Below are 21152 nucleotides of genomic sequence, written 5' to 3'. Positions count from 1 at the left end.
GAATCCCTCACTCTGACGTCAGAGACCCGCCCCCGGCGTGACGGGAAAAATACCCGCCCCCTGCGTGACGTCCGCACCACAAAGCTCCGCCCCCGGCGTGACGTCCAGCCCCTCCACCCAAAGCTCCGCCCCCCGGCCGGCAGAGACTAAAGCGCTGACACATTCTCCCGAGCTCCGTACAACCGAGATGTCATATACAGGCTGGAGCTGCTGCAGAACCTCTTGTGTGGCGCTGACAGCCGCATTACAGTATGAGTTACAGATATACAGGCCGGAGCTGCTGCAGAACATATTAAAAAGGTCATCATTAGGGCTTACATCTGCAGCATAGAGTATGTCAGGAGAGGATTGTGCTGATCATGTGGGGAATGACAGGCTGAGAGTTACATAGTGGGAGGAGCAGGATCCCCAGCAGCACAGAGTATGTCAGGAGAGGAGTGTGCTGATCATGTGGGAGGTGACAGGCTGAGAGTCACATAGTGGGAGGAGCAGGATCTCCAGCAGCACAGAGTATGTCAGGAGAGGGAGTGTGCTGATCATGTGGGAGGTGACAGGCTGAGAGTTTCATAGTGGGAGGAGCAGGATCTCCAGCAGCACAGAGTATGTCAGGAGAGGAGTGTGCTGATCATGTGGGAGGTGACAGGCTGAGAGTTACATAGTGGAAGGAGCAGGATCCCCAGCAGCACAGAGTATGTCAGGAGAGGAGTGTGCTGATCATGTGGGAAGTGAGAAGCTGAGAGTTACATAGTGGAAGGAGCAGGATCTCCAACAGCACAGAGTATGTCAGGAGAGGAGTGTGCTGATCATGTGGGAGGTGACAGGCTGAGAGTTACATAGTGGGAGGAGCAGGATCTCCAGCAGCACAGAGTATGTCAGAAGAGGAGTGTGCTGATCATGTGGGAGGTCACAGGCTGAGAGTCACATAGTGGAAGGAGCAGGATCTCCAGCAGCACAGAGTATGTCAGGAGAGGAGTGTGCTGATCATGTGGGAGGTGACAAGCTGAGAGTTACATAGTTGGAGGAGCAGGATCCCCTGCAGCACAGAGTATGTCAGGAGAGGAGTGTACTGATCATGTGGGAGGTGACATGCTGAGAGTTACATAGTGAAAGGAGCAGGATCTCCAGCAGCACAGAGTATGTCAGGAGAGGATTGTGCTGATCATGTGGGGGATGACAGGCTGAGAGTTACATAGTGGAAGGAGCAGGATCCCCAGCAGCACAGAGTATGTCAGGAGAGGAGTGTGCTGATCATGTGGGAGGTGACAGGCTGAGAGTTACATAGTGGGAGGAGCAGGATCTCCAGCAGCACAGAGTATGTCAGGAGAGGAGTGTGCTGATCATGTGGGAGGTGACAGGCTGAGAGTATCATAGTGGGAGGAGCAGGATCTCCAGCAGCACAGAGTATGTCAGGAGAGGATTGTGCTGATCATGTGGGGGATGACAGGCTGAGAGTTACATAGTGGAAGGAGCAGGATCCCCAGCAGCACAGAGTATGTCAGGAGAGGAGTGTGCTGATCATGTGGGAGGTGACAAGCTGAGAGTTACATAGTGGGAGGAGCAGGATCTCCAGCAGCACAGAGTATGTCAGGAGACGAGTGTGCTGATCATGTGGGAAGTGACAGGCTGAGAGTTACATAGTGCAAGGAGCAGGATCTCCAGCAGCACAGAGTATGTCAGGAGAGGAGTGTGCTGATCATGTGGGAGGTGACAGGCTGAGAGTTACATAGTGGGAGGAGCAGGATCTCCAGCAGCACAGAGTATGTCAGGAGAGGAGTGTGCTGATCATGTGGGAGGTGACAGGCTGAGAGTTACATAGTGGAAGGAGCAGGATCTCCAGCAGCACAGAGTATGTCAGGAGAGGAGTGTGCTGATCATGTGGGAGGTGACAGGCTGAGAGTCACATAGTGGATGGAGCAGGATCTCCAGCACCACAGAGTATGTCAGGAGAGGAGTGTGCTGATCATGTGGAGGGTGACAGGCTGAGAGTTACATAGTGGGAGGAGCAGGATCTCCAGCAGCACAGAGTATGTCAGGAGAGGAGTGTGCTCATCATGTGGGAGGTGACAGGCTGAGAGTTACATAGTGGGAGGATCAGGATCTCCAGCAGCACAGAGTATGTCAGGAGAGGAGTGTGCTGATCATGTGGGAGTTCACAGGTTGAGAGTCACATAGTGGAAGGAGCAGGATCTCCAGCAGCACAGAGTATGTCAGGAGAGGAGTGTGCTGATTATGTGGGAGGTGACAGGCTGAGAGTTACATAGTGGAAGGAGCAGGATCTCCAGCAGCACAGAGTATGTCAGGAGAGGATTGTGCTGATCATGTGGAGGGAGGTCACAGGCTGAGAGTTACATAGTGGGAGGAGCAGGATCTCCAGCAGCACAGAGTATGTCAGGAGAGGAGTGTGCTGATCATGTGGGAGGTGATAGGCTGAGAGTCACATAGTGGAAGGAGCAGGATCTCCAGCAGCACAGAGTATGTCAGGAGAGGAGTGTGCAGATCATGTGGAGGGAGGTCACAGGCTGAGAGTTACATAGTGGGTGGAGCAGGATCTCCAGCAGCACAGAGTATGTCAGGAGAGGAGTGTGCTGATCATGTGGGAGGTGACAGGCTGAGAGTCACATAGTGGAAGGAGCAGGATCTCCAGCAGCACAGAGTATGTCAGGAGAGGAGTGCGCAGATCATGTGGGAAGTTATAGACTGAGAGTTACATAGTGGGAGGAGCAGGGTTTCTAGCAGCACAGAGTATTTCAGGAGATGAATGTTTTGATCAGGAGGAAGGTCAGACTCCACCCAACTTTTTAAATAGTGGCATAAAATCCCCAAAAGTTGCATATTTTGCTCCAAACAGGCGTGCTCTAAAATTTGCTAATTTTTCCCATAGAAATCGATAAAACTTCCTCCATGTGTCCAATTTCACTGACCCCCTGCTATTATGGCGCTGGGTGACGAGTTGGTAAATGGGGCGATCGCTCGGATCCAGAGACAGCGAGACATTTTGTGGGTTGTCAAAGGGTCTCCGAAGCCGCCATCAAGATTACTGAGAATGTCCTGCCATCTACTGGTGGGAGAGCAAACTGCAACTCAGAAGGGTAGTCACTGTTTACAACAGTATACAGGAAACTGCTGGACTCCCCCTGGTGGACATCTCTATGTAACACTGCTGTACCCAAGACCAGAAATTATAAGGCCCCATTGCAAAACTCAGCATAGACCCCCCCCCCCCTACCCCCTGAGATCTCCGCTACATGTACTGCACCGATACTAATAAGTTATTGTGCACCACTACATTCTTACTGATTAATTTCATAAAACATTTGTATGGGGGTGATCCGTCTTTGTGACCTGGTAAACAATATAATTCTGGCAACCTGCACCACCACTAGGTGGAGCGCACTCTATGTGGCTTTATACATCTAATAGTAGTGCAGGCAGCAGAATGTTATCATGGAACTCTATGGGAGCTGTATATATCTGTATGTAGTGAGCCCCCTCTAGTCGTGGCTGCAGAATGTTATCATGTAACTCTATGAGAGCGTTATATATCTGTATGTAGTGAGCTCCCCATAGTGGTGGTTGCAGGCTGTAGAATGTTATCATGTAACTCTATGGGAGCTGTATATATCTGTATGTAGTGAGCCCCCTCTAGTGGTGGCTGCAGGCAGCAGAATGTGATCATGTAACTATGGGAGCTGAATATATCTGTATGTAGTGAGCCCCCTCTAGTGGTGGCTGCAGGCAGCAGAATGTTATCATATAACTCTATGGGAGCGTTATATATCTGTATGGAGTGAGCTCCCTCTAGTCGTGGCTGCAGAATGTTATCATGTAACACTATGAGAGCGTTATATATCTGTATGTAGTGAGCTCCCCATAGTGGTGGTTGCAGGCAGCAGAATGTTATCATGTAACTCTACGGGAGCTGTATATATCTGTATGTAGTGAACACTCCCTAGTGGTGGCTGCAGGCAGCAGAATGTTATCATGTAACTCTATGGGAGCTGTATATATCTGTATGTAGTGAGCTCCCCCTAGTGGTGGTTGCAGGCAGCAGAATGTTATCATGCAACTCTATGGGAGATGTATATATCTGTATGTAGTGAACACTCCCTAGTGGTGGCTGCAGGCAGCAGAATGTTATCATGTAACTCTATGGGAGCTGTGTATATCTCTATGTAGTGAGCTCCCCCTAGTGGTGGTTGCAGGCAGCAGAATGTTATCATGTAACTCTATGGGAGCTGTATATATCTGTATGGAGTGAGCTCCCTCTAGTGGTGGCTGCAGGCAGCAGAATGTTATCATATAACTCTATGGGAGCGTTACATATCTGTATGGAGTGAGCTCCCTCTAGTGGTGGCTGCAGGCAGCAGAATGTTATCATGTAACTCTATGGGAGCTGTATATATCTATGTAGTGAGCTCTCCCTAGTGGTGGCAGCAGAATGTTATCATGTAACTCTATGGGAGCGTTACATATCTGTATGGAGTGAGCTCCCTCTAGTGGTGGCTGCAGGCAGCAGAATGTGATCATGTAACTCTATGGGAGCTGTATATATCTATGTAGTGAACACTCCCTAGTGGTGGCTGCAGGCAGCAGAATGTTATCATGTAACTCTATGAGAGCGTTATATATCTGTATGGAGTGAGCTCCCCCTAGTGGTGGCAGCAGAATGTTATCATGTAACTCTATGAGAACGTTATATATCTCTATGGAGTGAGCTCCCCCTAGTGGTGGCTGCAGAATGTTATCATGTAACTCTATGAGAGCGTTATATATCTGTATGGAGTGAGCTCCCCCTAGTGGTGACTGCAGGCAGCAGAATGTTATCATGTAACTCTATGAGAGCGTTATATATCTGTATGGAGTGAGCTCCCCCTAGTGGTGACTGCAGGCAGCAGAATGTTATCATGTAACTCTATGGGAGCTGCATATATCTGTATGTAGTGAGCTCCCTCTAGTGGTGGCTGCAGACAGCTGAATTTTATCATGTAACTCTATGAAAGCTGCATATATCTGTATGGAGTGAGCTCCCCCTAGTGGTGGCTGCAGGCAGCAGAATTTTATCATGTAACTCTATGGGAGCTGCATATATCTGTATGGAGTGAGCTCCCCCTAATGGCGGCTACTGGTAACTGCTTTTAACGGTTGTCACAGCAAGCAAGGAAGCCCTCCCATTCATGTAGCATAAGGCATCAGCGATATTGGGGTTAACTGTAATCACCCCTGAATTTTTAGGTTATGAGCGGCGTTCATTTTGAATTCCACAAAGTCGGTGAATTTTTTTTGATACATAAAGTAGAAATTTTATAAATCAGCCCTTGTGACCGCAGAATCTTTCTTCAATATGACAGATCAGCCCGGAGTAAACAGTCGTCCTTATTTACGATGCAGCCATGGAAACGGTCAGAGGCGGCAACAATACGTGTGCAGCCCGGACAGCAGTAGACGGGCGGGGAGTCATCAATAAGGTGCTGGTCGGTGGTCTTCGCCATCTGGCGCCGGTGACTGCAGAACATCCCACATTTACTGGATGGTGTGTGGGGGAGGATCCATAGAGTGAAAAAGACACTCGAGGTCCGACAGATGCTCAATTGGGTTCAAGTCTGGTGAATTAGGGGGCCAGGGAAGTACTTGGAGGTCTTGGTCCGGGTCTTACAACCAGTGTCTGACATTTCTAGCCGTGTGACATGTCGCATTGTCTTGTTGGAAGATTCCATCTGCCCCAGGGAAGACAGTCAGCATGTAGGGGGGACGTGATCTGCAACGATGGATTTATACCAAAATCGCTTCAGAGCCGTCCACATGGATGAGGGGCCCAGAGAATGGCAGGAAAAACTTCCCCAGACCATAACGCTGCCGCCCCCGCCTCGTGTTCTTCCAGAAATGGCTGCCGGGTGTTTGTCCTCTGATGTTTCCCGCCTGACACACCAATGTCCATCAATTCCATGAAGCAGAAAACGTGACTCATCGGAGAAGACCATCCTTTACCAATCATCGGGGGTCCAATTCTGACACTGCCGTGCAAATTCAAGCCTTTTTTTCCGCTGCACCTCTGTTACATGGGAGCAGTGACAGTCCGTCGGCTTCGGAGCCCCATACGCTGTCGGGTTCCCTGAACTGTTGTATTAGACACGTCTGGTCGCCCCCTGGTGGATTTTGACGGTGGGCTGCTCCACTGTAGCGTGTCGTTCAGCCCTCGCGCACCTTCGTACCTGACATTCACCTCTCACATCAATGGCGCGTGGTGCTCCGTGGTTTCCACGTCGGTTATTCCCAATGATACCATTGTCCACTCACGATGCACAGTCACCACAGCAGCACGAGAACAGTTCACAAACTGCGCTGTGTGATAAATACCGTCACCCTGGCCCGAAAGCCGATAATCAGCCCTTATCACAACTCTGATAAATCGCCCCTTTTACCCATGACAATAATGAGTGATATGTGATCAGACAGCCGATCCCACACCTTATATACCCACCAAGCCAGCCCACCAAACATCACTGCCGTCATGTGCTACACGCTGCCGACGTCGAAAGTAGGAAATGAGCATAATAATGGGACGTGTGTGTGTGTGTGTGTGTGTGTGTGTGTGTGTGTGTGTGTATATAAAGGGACTTCTCCATTACTGCTGAGGGAACATATAGACGAGAACAGAGGAGGACTTCACTCACTACGAATATTAATATGAATATGAGACATACAAGAATATAACTACTATAATACTGCCCCTATATACAAGAATGTAACTACTATAATACTGCTCCTATATACAAGAATATAACTACTCTAATACTGCTCCCTATATACAAGAATATAACTACTATAATACTGCTCCTATATACAAGAATGTAACTACTATAATACTGCTCCTATATACAAGAATATAACTACTCTAATACTGCTCCCTATATACAAGAATATAACTACTATAATACTGCCCCTATATACAAGAATGTAACTACTATAATACTGCTCCTATATACAAGAATATAACTACTCTAATACTGCCTCCTATATACAAGAATATAACTACTATAATACTGCTCCCTATATACAAGAATATAACTACTATAATACTGCTCCTATATACAAGAATATAACTACTCTAATACTGCTCCCTATATACAAGAATATAACTACTATAATACTGCCTCCTATATACAAGAATATAACTACTATAATACTGCTCCCTATATACAAGAATATAACTACTATAATACTACCCCCTATATACAAGAATATAACTACTATAATACTGCTCCTATATACAAGAATATAACTACTATAATACTGCCCCTATATACAAGAATGTAACTACTATAATACTGCTCCTATATACAAGAATATAACTACTCTAATACTGCTCCCTATATACAAGAATGTAACTACTATAATACTGCTCCTATATACAAGAATATAACTACTATAATACTGCTCCTATATACAAGAATATAACTACTATAATACTGCCCCTATATACAAGAATATAACTACTATAATACTGCCCCTATATACAAGAATATAACTACTATAATACTGCTCCTATATACAAGAATATAACTACTATAATACTGCCCCCTATATACAAGAATATAACTACTATAATACTGCCTCCTATATACAAGACTATAACTACTATAATACTGCCTCCTATATACAAGAATATAACTACTATAATACTGCTCCTATATACAAGAATATAACTACTATAATACTGCCCCTATATACAAGAATATAACTACTATAATACTGCCTCCTATATACAAGAATATAACTACTATAATACTGCCCCCTATATACAAGACTATAACTACTATAATACTGCTCCTATATACAAGAATATAACTACTATAATACTGCCCCTATATACAAGACTATAACTACTATAATACTGCTCCTATATACAAGAATATTACTATAATACTGCCCCCTATATACAAGAATATAACTACTATAACACTGCCCCTATATACAAGAATATAACTACTATAATACTGCTCCTATATACAAGAATATAACTACTATAATACTGCCTCCTATATACAAGACTATAACTACTATAATACTGCCCCTATATACAAGAATATAACTACTATAACACTGCCCCTATATACAAGAATATAACTACTATAATACTGCTCCTATATACAAGAATATAACTACGATAATACTGCTCCTATATACAAGAATATAATTACTATAATACTGCCCCCTATATACAAGAATATAACTACTATAATACTGCCCCTATATACAAGAATATAACTACTATAATACTGCTCCTATATATACAAGAATATAACTACTATAATACTGCTCCTATATACAAGAATATAACTACTATAATACTGCCCCTATATACAAGAATATAACTACTATAATACTGCTCCTATATATACAAGAATATAACTACTATAATACTGCTCCTATATACAAGAATATAACTACTATAATACTGCTCCATATATACAAGAATATAACTACTATAATACTGCTCCTTTATACAAGAATATAACTACTATAATACTGCTCCTATATACAAGAATATAACTACTATAATACTGCCCCTATATACAAGAATATAACTACTATAATACTGCTCCTATATACAAGAATATAACTACTATAATACTGCCCCCTATATACAAGAATATAACTACTATAATACTGCCCCTATATACAAGAATATAACTATTATAATACTGCCCCCTATATACAAGAATATAACTACTATAACACTGCCCCTATATACAAGATTATAACTACTATAATACTGCCTCCTATATACAAGAATATAACTACTATAATACTGCTCCTATATACAAGAATATAACTACTATAATACTGCCCCTTATATACAAGAATATAACTACTATAATACTGCCCCTTATATACAAGATTATAACTACTATAATAGTGCTCCTATATACAAGAATATAACGACTATAATACTGCCTCCTATATACAAGAATATAACGACTATAATACTGCTCCCTATATACAAGAATATAACTACTATAATACTGCCCCCTCTATACAAGAATATAACTACTATAATACTGCCTCCTATATACAAGAATATAACTACTATAATACTGCCCTATATACAAGAATATAACTACTATAATACTGCCCCCTATATACAAGAATATAACTACTATAATACTGCTCTATATACAAGAATATAACTACTATAATACTGCCCCCTATATACAAGAATATAACTACTATAATACTGCCCCTATATACAAGAATATAACGACTATAATACTGCTCCTATATACAAGAATATAACTACTATAATACTGCCTCCTATATACAAGAATATAACTACTATAATACTGATCCTATATACACAAGAATATAACTACTATAATACTACCCCTATATACAAGAATGTAACTACTATAATACTGTCCCCTATATACAAGAATATAACTACTATAATACTGTCCGCCATATACAAGAATATAACTACTATACTACTGGCCCTATATACAAGAATATAAAACTACCATAATACTGCTATATACAAGAATATAACTACTATAATACTGCCTCCTATATACGAGAATATAACTACTATAATACTACCCCCTATATACAAGAATATAACTACTATAATACTGCTCCTGTATACAAGAATATAACTACTATAATACTGCTCCTATATACAAGAATATAACTACTATAATAATGCCCCTATATACAAGAATATAACTACTATAATACTGCCCCCAGTATACAAGAATATAACTACTATAATACTGCCCCTATATACAAGAATATAACTACTATAATACTGCCCCTATATACAAGAATCTAACTACTATAATACTGCCCCTATATACAAGAATATAACTACTATAATACTGCTCCCTATATACAAGAATAGAACTACTATAATACTGCTCCTATATACAAGAATATAACTACTATAATACTGCCCCCTATATACAAGAATATAACTACTATAATACTGCCTCCTATATACAAGAATATAACTACTATAATACTGCTCCCTATATACAAGAATATAACTACTATAATACTGCCCCCTATATACAAGAATATAACTACTATAATACTGCTCCTGTATACAAGAATATAACTACTATAATACTGCCCCCTATATACAAGAATATAACTACTATAATACTGCCCCTATATACAAGAATATAACTACTATAATACTGCCCCTATATACAAGAATATAACTACTATAATACTGCTCCTGTATACAAGAATATAACTACTATAATATTGCCCCCTATATACAAGAATATAACTACTATAATACTGCCCCCTATATACAAGAATATAACTACTATAATACTGCTCCTATATACAAGAATATAACTACTATAATACTGCCTCCTATATACAAGACTATAACTACTATAATACTGCCCCTATATACAAGAATATAACTACTATAACACTGCCCCTATATACAAGAATATAACTACTATAATACTGCTCCTATATACAAGAATATAACTACGATAATACTGCTCCTATATACAAGAATATAATTACTATAATACTGCCCCCTATATACAAGAATATAACTACTATAATACTGCCCCTATATACAAGAATATAACTACTATAATACTGCTCCTATATATACAAGAATATAACTACTATAATACTGCTCCTATATACAAGAATATAACTACTATAATACTGCCCCTATATACAAGAATATAACTACTATAATACTGCTCCTATATATACAAGAATATAACTACTATAATACTGCTCCTATATACAAGAATATAACTACTATAATACTGCTCCATATATACAAGAATATAACTACTATAATACTGCTCCTTTATACAAGAATATAACTACTATAATACTGCTCCTATATACAAGAATATAACTACTATAATACTGCCCCTATATACAAGAATATAACTACTATAATACTGCTCCTATATACAAGAATATAACTACTATAATACTGCCCCCTATATACAAGAATATAACTACTATAATACTGCCCCTATATACAAGAATATAACTATTATAATACTGCCCCCTATATACAAGAATATAACTACTATAACACTGCCCCTATATACAAGATTATAACTACTATAATACTGCCTCCTATATACAAGAATATAACTACTATAATACTGCTCCTATATACAAGAATATAACTACTATAATACTGCCCCTTATATACAAGAATATAACTACTATAATACTGCCCCTTATATACAAGATTATAACTACTATAATAGTGCTCCTATATACAAGAATATAACGACTATAATACTGCCTCCTATATACAAGAATATAACGACTATAATACTGCTCCCTATATACAAGAATATAACTACTATAATACTGCCCCCTCTATACAAGAATATAACTACTATAATACTGCCTCCTATATACAAGAATATAACTACTATAATACTGCCCTATATACAAGAATATAACTACTATAATACTGCCCCCTATATACAAGAATATAACTACTATAATACTGCTCTATATACAAGAATATAACTACTATAATACTGCCCTATATACAAGAATATAACTACTATAATACTGCCCCCTATATACAAGAATATAACTACTATAATACTGCTCTATATACAAGAATATAACTACTATAATACTGCCCCCTATATACAAGAATATAACTACTATAATACTGCCCCCTATATACAAGAATATAACTACTATAATACTGCCCCTATATACAAGAATATAACGACTATAATACTGCTCCTATATACAAGAATATAACTACTATAATACTGCCTCCTATATACAAGAATATAACTACTATAATACTGATCCTATATACACAAGAATATAACTACTATAATACTACCCCTATATACAAGAATGTAACTACTATAATACTGTCCCCTATATACAAGAATATAACTACTATAATACTGTCCGCCATATACAAGAATATAACTACTATACTACTGGCCCTATATACAAGAATATAAAACTACCATAATACTGCTATATACAAGAATATAACTACTATAATACTGCCTCCTATATACGAGAATATAACTACTATAATACTACCCCCTATATACAAGAATATAACTACTATAATACTGCTCCTGTATACAAGAATATAACTACTATAATACTGCTCCTATATACAAGAATATAACTACTATAATAATGCCCCTATATACAAGAATATAACGACTATAATACTGCCTCCTATATACAAGAATATAACGACTATAATACTGCTCCCTATATACAAGAATATAACTACTATAATACTGCCCCCTCTATACAAGAATATAACTACTATAATACTGCCTCCTATATACAAGAATATAACTACTATAATACTGCCCTATATACAAGAATATAACTACTATAATACTGCCCCCTATATACAAGAATATAACTACTATAATACTGCTCTATATACAAGAATATAACTACTATAATACTGCCCCCTATATACAAGAATATAACTACTATAATACTGCCCCTATATACAAGAATATAACGACTATAATACTGCTCCTATATACAAGAATATAACTACTATAATACTGCCTCCTATATACAAGAATATAACTACTATAATACTGATCCTATATACACAAGAATATAACTACTATAATACTACCCCTATATACAAGAATGTAACTACTATAATACTGTCCCCTATATACAAGAATATAACTACTATAATACTGTCCGCCATATACAAGAATATAACTACTATACTACTGGCCCTATATACAAGAATATAAAACTACCATAATACTGCTATATACAAGAATATAACTACTATAATACTGCCTCCTATATACGAGAATATAACTACTATAATACTACCCCCTATATACAAGAATATAACTACTATAATACTGCTCCTGTATACAAGAATATAACTACTATAATACTGCTCCTATATACAAGAATATAACTACTATAATAATGCCCCTATATACAAGAATATAACTACTATAATACTGCCCCCAGTATACAAGAATATAACTACTATAATACTGCCCCTATATACAAGAATATAACTACTATAATACTGCCCCTATATACAAGAATCTAACTACTATAATACTGCCCCTATATACAAGAATATAACTACTATAATACTGCTCCCTATATACAAGAATAGAACTACTATAATACTGCTCCTATATACAAGAATATAACTACTATAATACTGCCCCCTATATACAAGAATATAACTACTATAATACTGCCTCCTATATACAAGAATATAACTACTATAATACTGCTCCCTATATACAAGAATATAACTACTATAATACTGCCCCCTATATACAAGAATATAACTACTATAATACTGCTCCTGTATACAAGAATATAACTACTATAATACTGCCCCCTATATACAAGAATATAACTACTATAATACTGCCCCTATATACAAGAATATAACTACTATAATACTGCCCCTATATACAAGAATATAACTACTATAATACTGCTCCTGTATACAAGAATATAACTACTATAATATTGCCCCCTATATACAAGAATATAACTACTATAATACTGCCCCCTATATACAAGAATATAACTACTATAATACTGCTCCTATATACAAGAATATAACTACTATAATACTGCCTCCTATATACAAGACTATAACTACTATAATACTGCCCCTATATACAAGAATATAACTACTATAACACTGCCCCTATATACAAGAATATAACTACTATAATACTGCTCCTATATACAAGAATATAACTACGATAATACTGCTCCTATATACAAGAATATAATTACTATAATACTGCCCCCTATATACAAGAATATAACTACTATAATACTGCCCCTATATACAAGAATATAACTACTATAATACTGCTCCTATATATACAAGAATATAACTACTATAATACTGCTCCTATATACAAGAATATAACTACTATAATACTGCCCCTATATACAAGAATATAACTACTATAATACTGCTCCTATATATACAAGAATATAACTACTATAATACTGCTCCTATATACAAGAATATAACTACTATAATACTGCTCCATATATACAAGAATATAACTACTATAATACTGCTCCTTTATACAAGAATATAACTACTATAATACTGCTCCTATATACAAGAATATAACTACTATAATACTGCCCCTATATACAAGAATATAACTACTATAATACTGCTCCTATATACAAGAATATAACTACTATAATACTGCCCCCTATATACAAGAATATAACTACTATAATACTGCCCCTATATACAAGAATATAACTATTATAATACTGCCCCCTATATACAAGAATATAACTACTATAACACTGCCCCTATATACAAGATTATAACTACTATAATACTGCCTCCTATATACAAGAATATAACTACTATAATACTGCTCCTATATACAAGAATATAACTACTATAATACTGCCCCTTATATACAAGAATATAACTACTATAATACTGCCCCTTATATACAAGATTATAACTACTATAATAGTGCTCCTATATACAAGAATATAACGACTATAATACTGCCTCCTATATACAAGAATATAACGACTATAATACTGCTCCCTATATACAAGAATATAACTACTATAATACTGCCCCCTCTATACAAGAATATAACTACTATAATACTGCCTCCTATATACAAGAATATAACTACTATAATACTGCCCTATATACAAGAATATAACTACTATAATACTGCCCCCTATATACAAGAATATAACTACTATAATACTGCTCTATATACAAGAATATAACTACTATAATACTGCCCTATATACAAGAATATAACTACTATAATACTGCCCCCTATATACAAGAATATAACTACTATAATACTGCTCTATATACAAGAATATAACTACTATAATACTGCCCCCTATATACAAGAATATAACTACTATAATACTGCCCCTATATACAAGAATATAACGACTATAATACTGCTCCTATATACAAGAATATAACTACTATAATACTGCCTCCTATATACAAGAATATAACTACTATAATACTGATCCTATATACACAAGAATATAACTACTATAATACTACCCCTATATACAAGAATGTAACTACTATAATACTGTCCCCTATATACAAGAATATAACTACTATAATACTGTCCGCCATATACAAGAATATAACTACTATACTACTGGCCCTATATACAAGAATATAAAACTACCATAATACTGCTATATACAAGAATATAACTACTATAATACTGCCTCCTATATACGAGAATATAACTACTATAATACTACCCCCTATATACAAGAATATAACTACTATAATACTGCTCCTGTATACAAGAATATAACTACTATAATACTGCTCCTATATACAAGAATATAACTACTATAATAATGCCCCTATATACAAGAATATAACTACTATAATACTGCCCCCAGTATACAAGAATATAACTACTATAATACTGCCCCTATATACAAGAATATAACTACTATAATACTGCCCCTATATACAAGAATCTAACTACTATAATACTGCCCCTATATACAAGAATATAACTACTATAATACTGCTCCCTATATACAAGAATAGAACTACTATAATACTGCTCCTATATACAAGAATATAACTACTATAATACTGCCCCCTATATACAAGAATATAACTACTATAATACTGCCTCCTATATACAAGAATATAACTACTATAATACTGCTCCCTATATACAAGAATATAACTACTATAATACTGCCCCCTATATACAAGAATATAACTACTATAATACTGCTCCTGTATACAAGAATATAACTACTATAATACTGCCCCCTATATACAAGAATATAACTACTATAATACTGCCCCTATATACAAGAATATAACTACTATAATACTGCCCCTATATACAAGAATATAACTACTATAATACTGCTCCTGTATACAAGAATATAACTACTATAATATTGCCCCCTATATACAAGAATATAACTACTATAATACTGCCCCCTATATACAAGAATATAACTACTATAATACTGCTCCTATATACAAGAATATAACTGCTATAATACTACCCCCTATATACAAGAATATAACTACTATAATACTGCCCCCTATATACAAGAATATAACTACTATAATACTGCTCCTGTATACAAGAATATAACTACTATAATACTGCCCCCTATATACAAGAATATAACTACTATAATACTGCCCCTATATACAAGAATATAACTACTATAATACTGCCCCTATATACAAGAATATAACTACTATAATACTGCTCCTGTATACAAGAATATAACTACTATAATATTGCCTCCTATATACAAGAATATAACTACTATAATACTGCCCCCTATATACAAGAATATAACTACTGTAATACTGCTCCTATATACAAGAATATAACTACTATAATACTGCTCCTATATACAAGAATATAACTACTATAATACTGCCCCCTATATACAAGAATATAACTACTATAATACTGCCTCCTATATACAAGAATATAACTACTATAATACTGCTCCCTATATACAAGAATATAACTACTATAATACTGCCCCCTATATACAAGAATATAACTACTATAATACTGCTCCTGTATACAAGAATATAACTACTATAATACTGCCCCCTATATACAAGAATATAACTACTATAATACTGCCCCTATATACAAGAATATAACTACTATAATACTGCCCCTATATACAAGAATATAACTACTATAATACTGCTCCTGTATACAAGAATATAACTACTATAATATTGCCCCGATATACAAGAATATAACTACTATAATACTGCTCCTATATACATATAACTACTATAATACTGCTCCTCTATACAAGAATATAACTACTATAATACTGCTCCTGTATACAAGAATATAACTACTATAATATTGCCCCCACTGGCAATAATAACATCTATATCATTTCTGAAAGAAACATGACTACAGTGACCTTAGTATGTATTATATTTGGGATATCTCACACTGTATATTATATAGGTAACTGTGAGGAGTAGACACTTTCTTTTTATACATATATATTACGTATATATCTTTCATGTCTTGGGTGGAGATCGTATACTACAGAACTACATTTGGTACAGTCACCCTAGAAATCTTTAATGGGAGGTAAAACGAAGATTCTCTCAAAGAATTCTGGGAGCACTGGGACTCCTTGATGGACATGGATGGACTCTTTGCCATCATCAGGCCTCCAACCTCTGGGTGGGTGGAGTTTTGGGATCACCTTTGCCTCCAGAATTAAAATGAGTGTCCTTTTCTGAAAAATGATGGTAATTATTGCTGGTCACTTGTCTCCTGCTGAGCTTAATCCAGAAAATCCTGGGGAGATAGTCTTAGTATGTGGCACTAGATCTGGAGACACAGCTGGCGCCTGTATCATTGGCAGCAGTGACTGGCATGTATTGGCAAACATCCCAAGATTCTGAGAAAAGACCAAGTGAAAAAGCCTGGTGTAGCTTTTCATAACCCCTTCACCGTTACCGTTTCCCATACACATGGCCCTCTAGCGCCTCCTGTAGGGCAACGTTCTGTCTGGAATGAGGCCTCTGCCCTTTAGGACCATTCTGTCCTCGTATATATACATGGTGCCAAACGCCTGGCTCTCAGGGGGAGTTTCAATGATGCCATTGAAGGTTAAGTGGTGGATTCCGCACTGGTCCTGGAAGTAGCCACCATCATGATCATGCCCAGAAAGGTAGGCCACCACGCAAGGATGTGACTGTAGAATAGCCAGGACCTCCGGGTAATTCCAGGTCAGGCATATGGGGTCTGTGGAGCCAGGGTGGACTGGAAGGTGACCTGTAAAGGACAAGATACGTTTATGATACCTGTGAAGGTGAAGGAGGCCAAAAAGTTTTGGAAGAAGTCACCAGATGGCACTGCTTCAATATAACATAACTGGCATCAGTTACCAGGCTGGTACCTGCTATTAGACCATCACGTGCTTGACCCTATCCCAGGTAATAGGGGGGGACGTACCTGCAACCATGACTTTTTCGTTCTTCTTATCCGCGGTCTCGAGAACGCTTTGAATCCAGGTCAACTGAGCAGCGCTGATTCCTCCATTAAACTGGACAAACCGAGTCTCATCAAGATCTAGAACATGAAAAAGACAAGAAGGTGTTGACAAGACCCTCGGACCTCACACGTAGTTGTCACAGCTCCACACATTTTACTTGCATTGGACACTAAACAGTAAAATACTCTGGTTACGAAGGGATAACTCCACCCAAGGGTCCTCATGAGGGTCACATTATCTGAAGGACTCTAGAGAACGTAGATGTTCCTCAGAAGTTGGGGTAGATGCCTCCAGGTGAGGTTTCAGACATTACAAGCAACTACAAGGTACCTCCTGTTAGAATGAGCTTGTGTTTCTCCCCTATTGGGGTCACCATTATGTTCCCATAAGACCCTTCCATACCTTTTGGACTGTTCTTATCGTCATTTGGATTCTTCTGCTTCAGAAGCTTCGAGGACTTTACATACTTGTCGCTGGACGGGTCTCTTCCGATCACACTCAAGTCATAGGAGTCAATTAAAAGCAAGCGAAATTTGGGGACAGGACTGAAGTGGTAAGCGTAAAACGACTCGAGGTGGTCACCTCCATCTTCTAGAAACGTCGTCAATGTACCCGTGATTCTCGAACTGTTCAGCCTTGACTCCATTAATTGCTTCCTACTGAAATTGTAGAACTCATGGTTCCCCCAGATGTGATGGACGGGGATCTTCAGCTTTTCAATCTCGGTCAGAACCTTTATCAGGGACGTCTCGGAGGACTCATATGTGACATTCTGACCGTCCAGGATGTCCCCAAGTTGGAGGAGGAACTGAGGGTGGACACTTTCTGCTGCCCACTCTTGTATGGCTCCTTGAAGCAATGATAGACTGTTCCTGTAGTATCTCCTTCGGGTCTTGGTGTAGTTGTGTCCATCGTCTACGTCGGCGTACTGGATATCGGCAATGACGGCAAATGTGAATAAGGGATCCTCCATTTCTTCATCTACGGAGGGGTTCAAAGTCTCAGCTTCTGAAAGAAAAGATTGAAAGAGGGGTCACCAATTATTGCAATGAATGGCATCTCTTTGGGGCAGATCTGATCCTAGTCCTGGAGTTGGGATGGGGGTGATAGAGCAAACGTGAAGGATCAGGAAAGAGGAGCTGAGGGCCAACATCCATAACTGGAAGGAACCCAAAACGCATCTTGAGCTTCTTGGTTCATGAATAGAATTCCAGAATAACAGTGATGACTGACACACAAGCAGCATAGCCATTCAGTGTTGCACTACAATCCCGGGATAAGATACGGGGCGCAATACAATAGCTCATGGGGCCAGATGTCCTGTACCAGGGCCCCAAACCATCACATACCAGTTATAACAGTACTGGCAGAGGTGCCCACTACTTCACTAGTATGACCACCCTGTACTGTTGCTCTGAGCTGGGGAGTGTTATGTTCCTCTTAGGGCGTTGGTAGAGGTCACCGCTCCACACTCCACCCTTGTAGACTCCGCACCTGCGACACCACGGTCACCCCTTCACATTGCGGTTTCACTGGGAGGGGAAGATGGCATCACCAGCGTGCCACTATTTTATTGCCCAGGGTTTTGAAGATGCCCAGGGTGGGATTGGCGCCTTATCTGAGTTTATTTCTATGGCACGGGGGTTCAACTTTCTAAAATCCAAAACAGGTTCTGCCATCTTTACTGGCATGGGATGGGTATATGCGTATTCTGTGCCCACCAGCGCCCCCTCAATGTTCCAAGTCTACCGGAGTTACATGGAAGTCGGCGACAGTCGCCCACTGTGAATAATTTGGGTACTACTGACCTTGACATTATGTGGCACAGATTTCTAGTCCCAGGGCACATGACCCGGGTTCTTCTGACACAATGGGTCTCAGTGGGCACGCTCCAGCGTCTTCCAAAACCTTCTGATGGGCATGCTGGCAAAAGTCAACGTGCCCATTGTCACCGAGGACCCATTCTCTCTACTACGTCTTTAACCGCACCAAAGTCTGATCACATGATGCAACCCGCTGGCCCCATCCCATGCAGACCCAGCGGGCATTTCCATGCCAAGTGAGAAATTAGGGTATGTTCACACGCACTAATTACGGACGTAATTCGGGCGTTTTTGCCCCGAATTACGTCCGAAAATAGCGCCTCAATAGCATTGACAAACATCTGCCCATTGAAAGCAATGGGCAGACGTTTGTCTGTTCACACGAGGCGTAATTTACGCGCCGCTGTCAAATGACGGCACGTAAATAGACGCCCGCGTCAAAGAAGTGACCTGTCACTTCTTTGGCCGTAATTGGAGCCGTTATTCATTGACTCCAATGAATAGCAGCGCCAATTACGTCCGTAATGGACGCCGCGTTCAAGCGCCTGCACATGCCGTTACGGCTGAAATTACAGGGATGTTTTCAGGCTGAAACATCCCCGTAATTTCAGCCGTTACGGACGCCCTCGTGTGAACATACCCTAAGGGCCGATTCACACGACCATGTTACGTCCGTAATGGACGGAACGTATTTCGGCCACTAATCCCGGACCGAACACACTGCAGGGAGCCGGGCTCCTAGCATCATAGTTATGTACGATGCTAGGAGTCCCTGCCTCTCTGCAGGACAACTGTCCCGTACTGTAATCATGTTTTCAGTACGGGACAGTAGTTCCACGGAGAGGCAGGGACTCCTAGCATCGTACATAAGTATGATGCTAGGAGCCCGGCTCCCTGCACTGTGTTCGGTCCGGGACTTGCGGCCGAAATACGTCCGTCAATTACGGACGTAATTAGTGTGTGTGCACATACCTAAGGGGCAACAGTCTAAATATTAACCCTTCCACGGCTCTTGGACAGTGCAGACATGCCTGAGATACTTCCGGTAGAGCCTTGTCCAGCACAGCAGGGGTTAATCCTGCACGTAGATGCGGGGAGTACGGGGTGGGTCTTACCCGGCATGTCTCCTGACGTCAGGCGGTGCTGGTGCCACACAAGGCTGCATTGCAGGAACAGGGACTATATCAGCTGGCACAGGGAAGTCCCGCCTCCTCACATGACTTGTGTCTAGGCCACGCCCACAGACACGCCCCTGCT

At 39.2% G+C, this 21152-nt stretch overlaps 1 protein-coding gene across 2 annotated transcripts; it reads right to left on the bottom strand.

The window, feature by feature from the left end:
* Positions 1 to 17124: 17124 nt before the first annotated feature.
* LOC142666739 (manganese-dependent ADP-ribose/CDP-alcohol diphosphatase-like) lies at positions 17125 to 21117 on the bottom strand. 2 transcript variants are annotated; one of them, XM_075846903.1, is made up of 4 exons: positions 21011 to 21117; positions 18475 to 19080; positions 18033 to 18149; positions 17125 to 17852 (listed from the first exon to the last, which is right to left on the bottom strand). In XM_075846903.1, exons 1-4 carry the CDS (start codon positions 21015 to 21017, stop codon positions 17557 to 17559), a joined length of 1026 nt encoding a protein of 341 aa, XP_075703018.1. In that variant the 5' UTR covers positions 21018 to 21117; the 3' UTR covers positions 17125 to 17556. The 2 variants fall into 2 exon arrangements, with proteins under 2 accessions (XP_075703018.1, XP_075703019.1); XM_075846904.1 differs by lacking the exon at positions 21011 to 21117 and adding an exon at positions 19881 to 20623.
* Positions 21118 to 21152: the final 35 nt, after the last annotated feature.

This window comes from Rhinoderma darwinii, chromosome 13, assembly GCF_050947455.1.
Source record: "Rhinoderma darwinii isolate aRhiDar2 chromosome 13, aRhiDar2.hap1, whole genome shotgun sequence".
NCBI lineage: Eukaryota > Metazoa > Chordata > Amphibia > Anura > Rhinodermatidae > Rhinoderma > Rhinoderma darwinii.
Note: the sequence above shows the minus strand (reverse complement) of the source record. Positions and strands in the feature narration are given on the sequence as shown.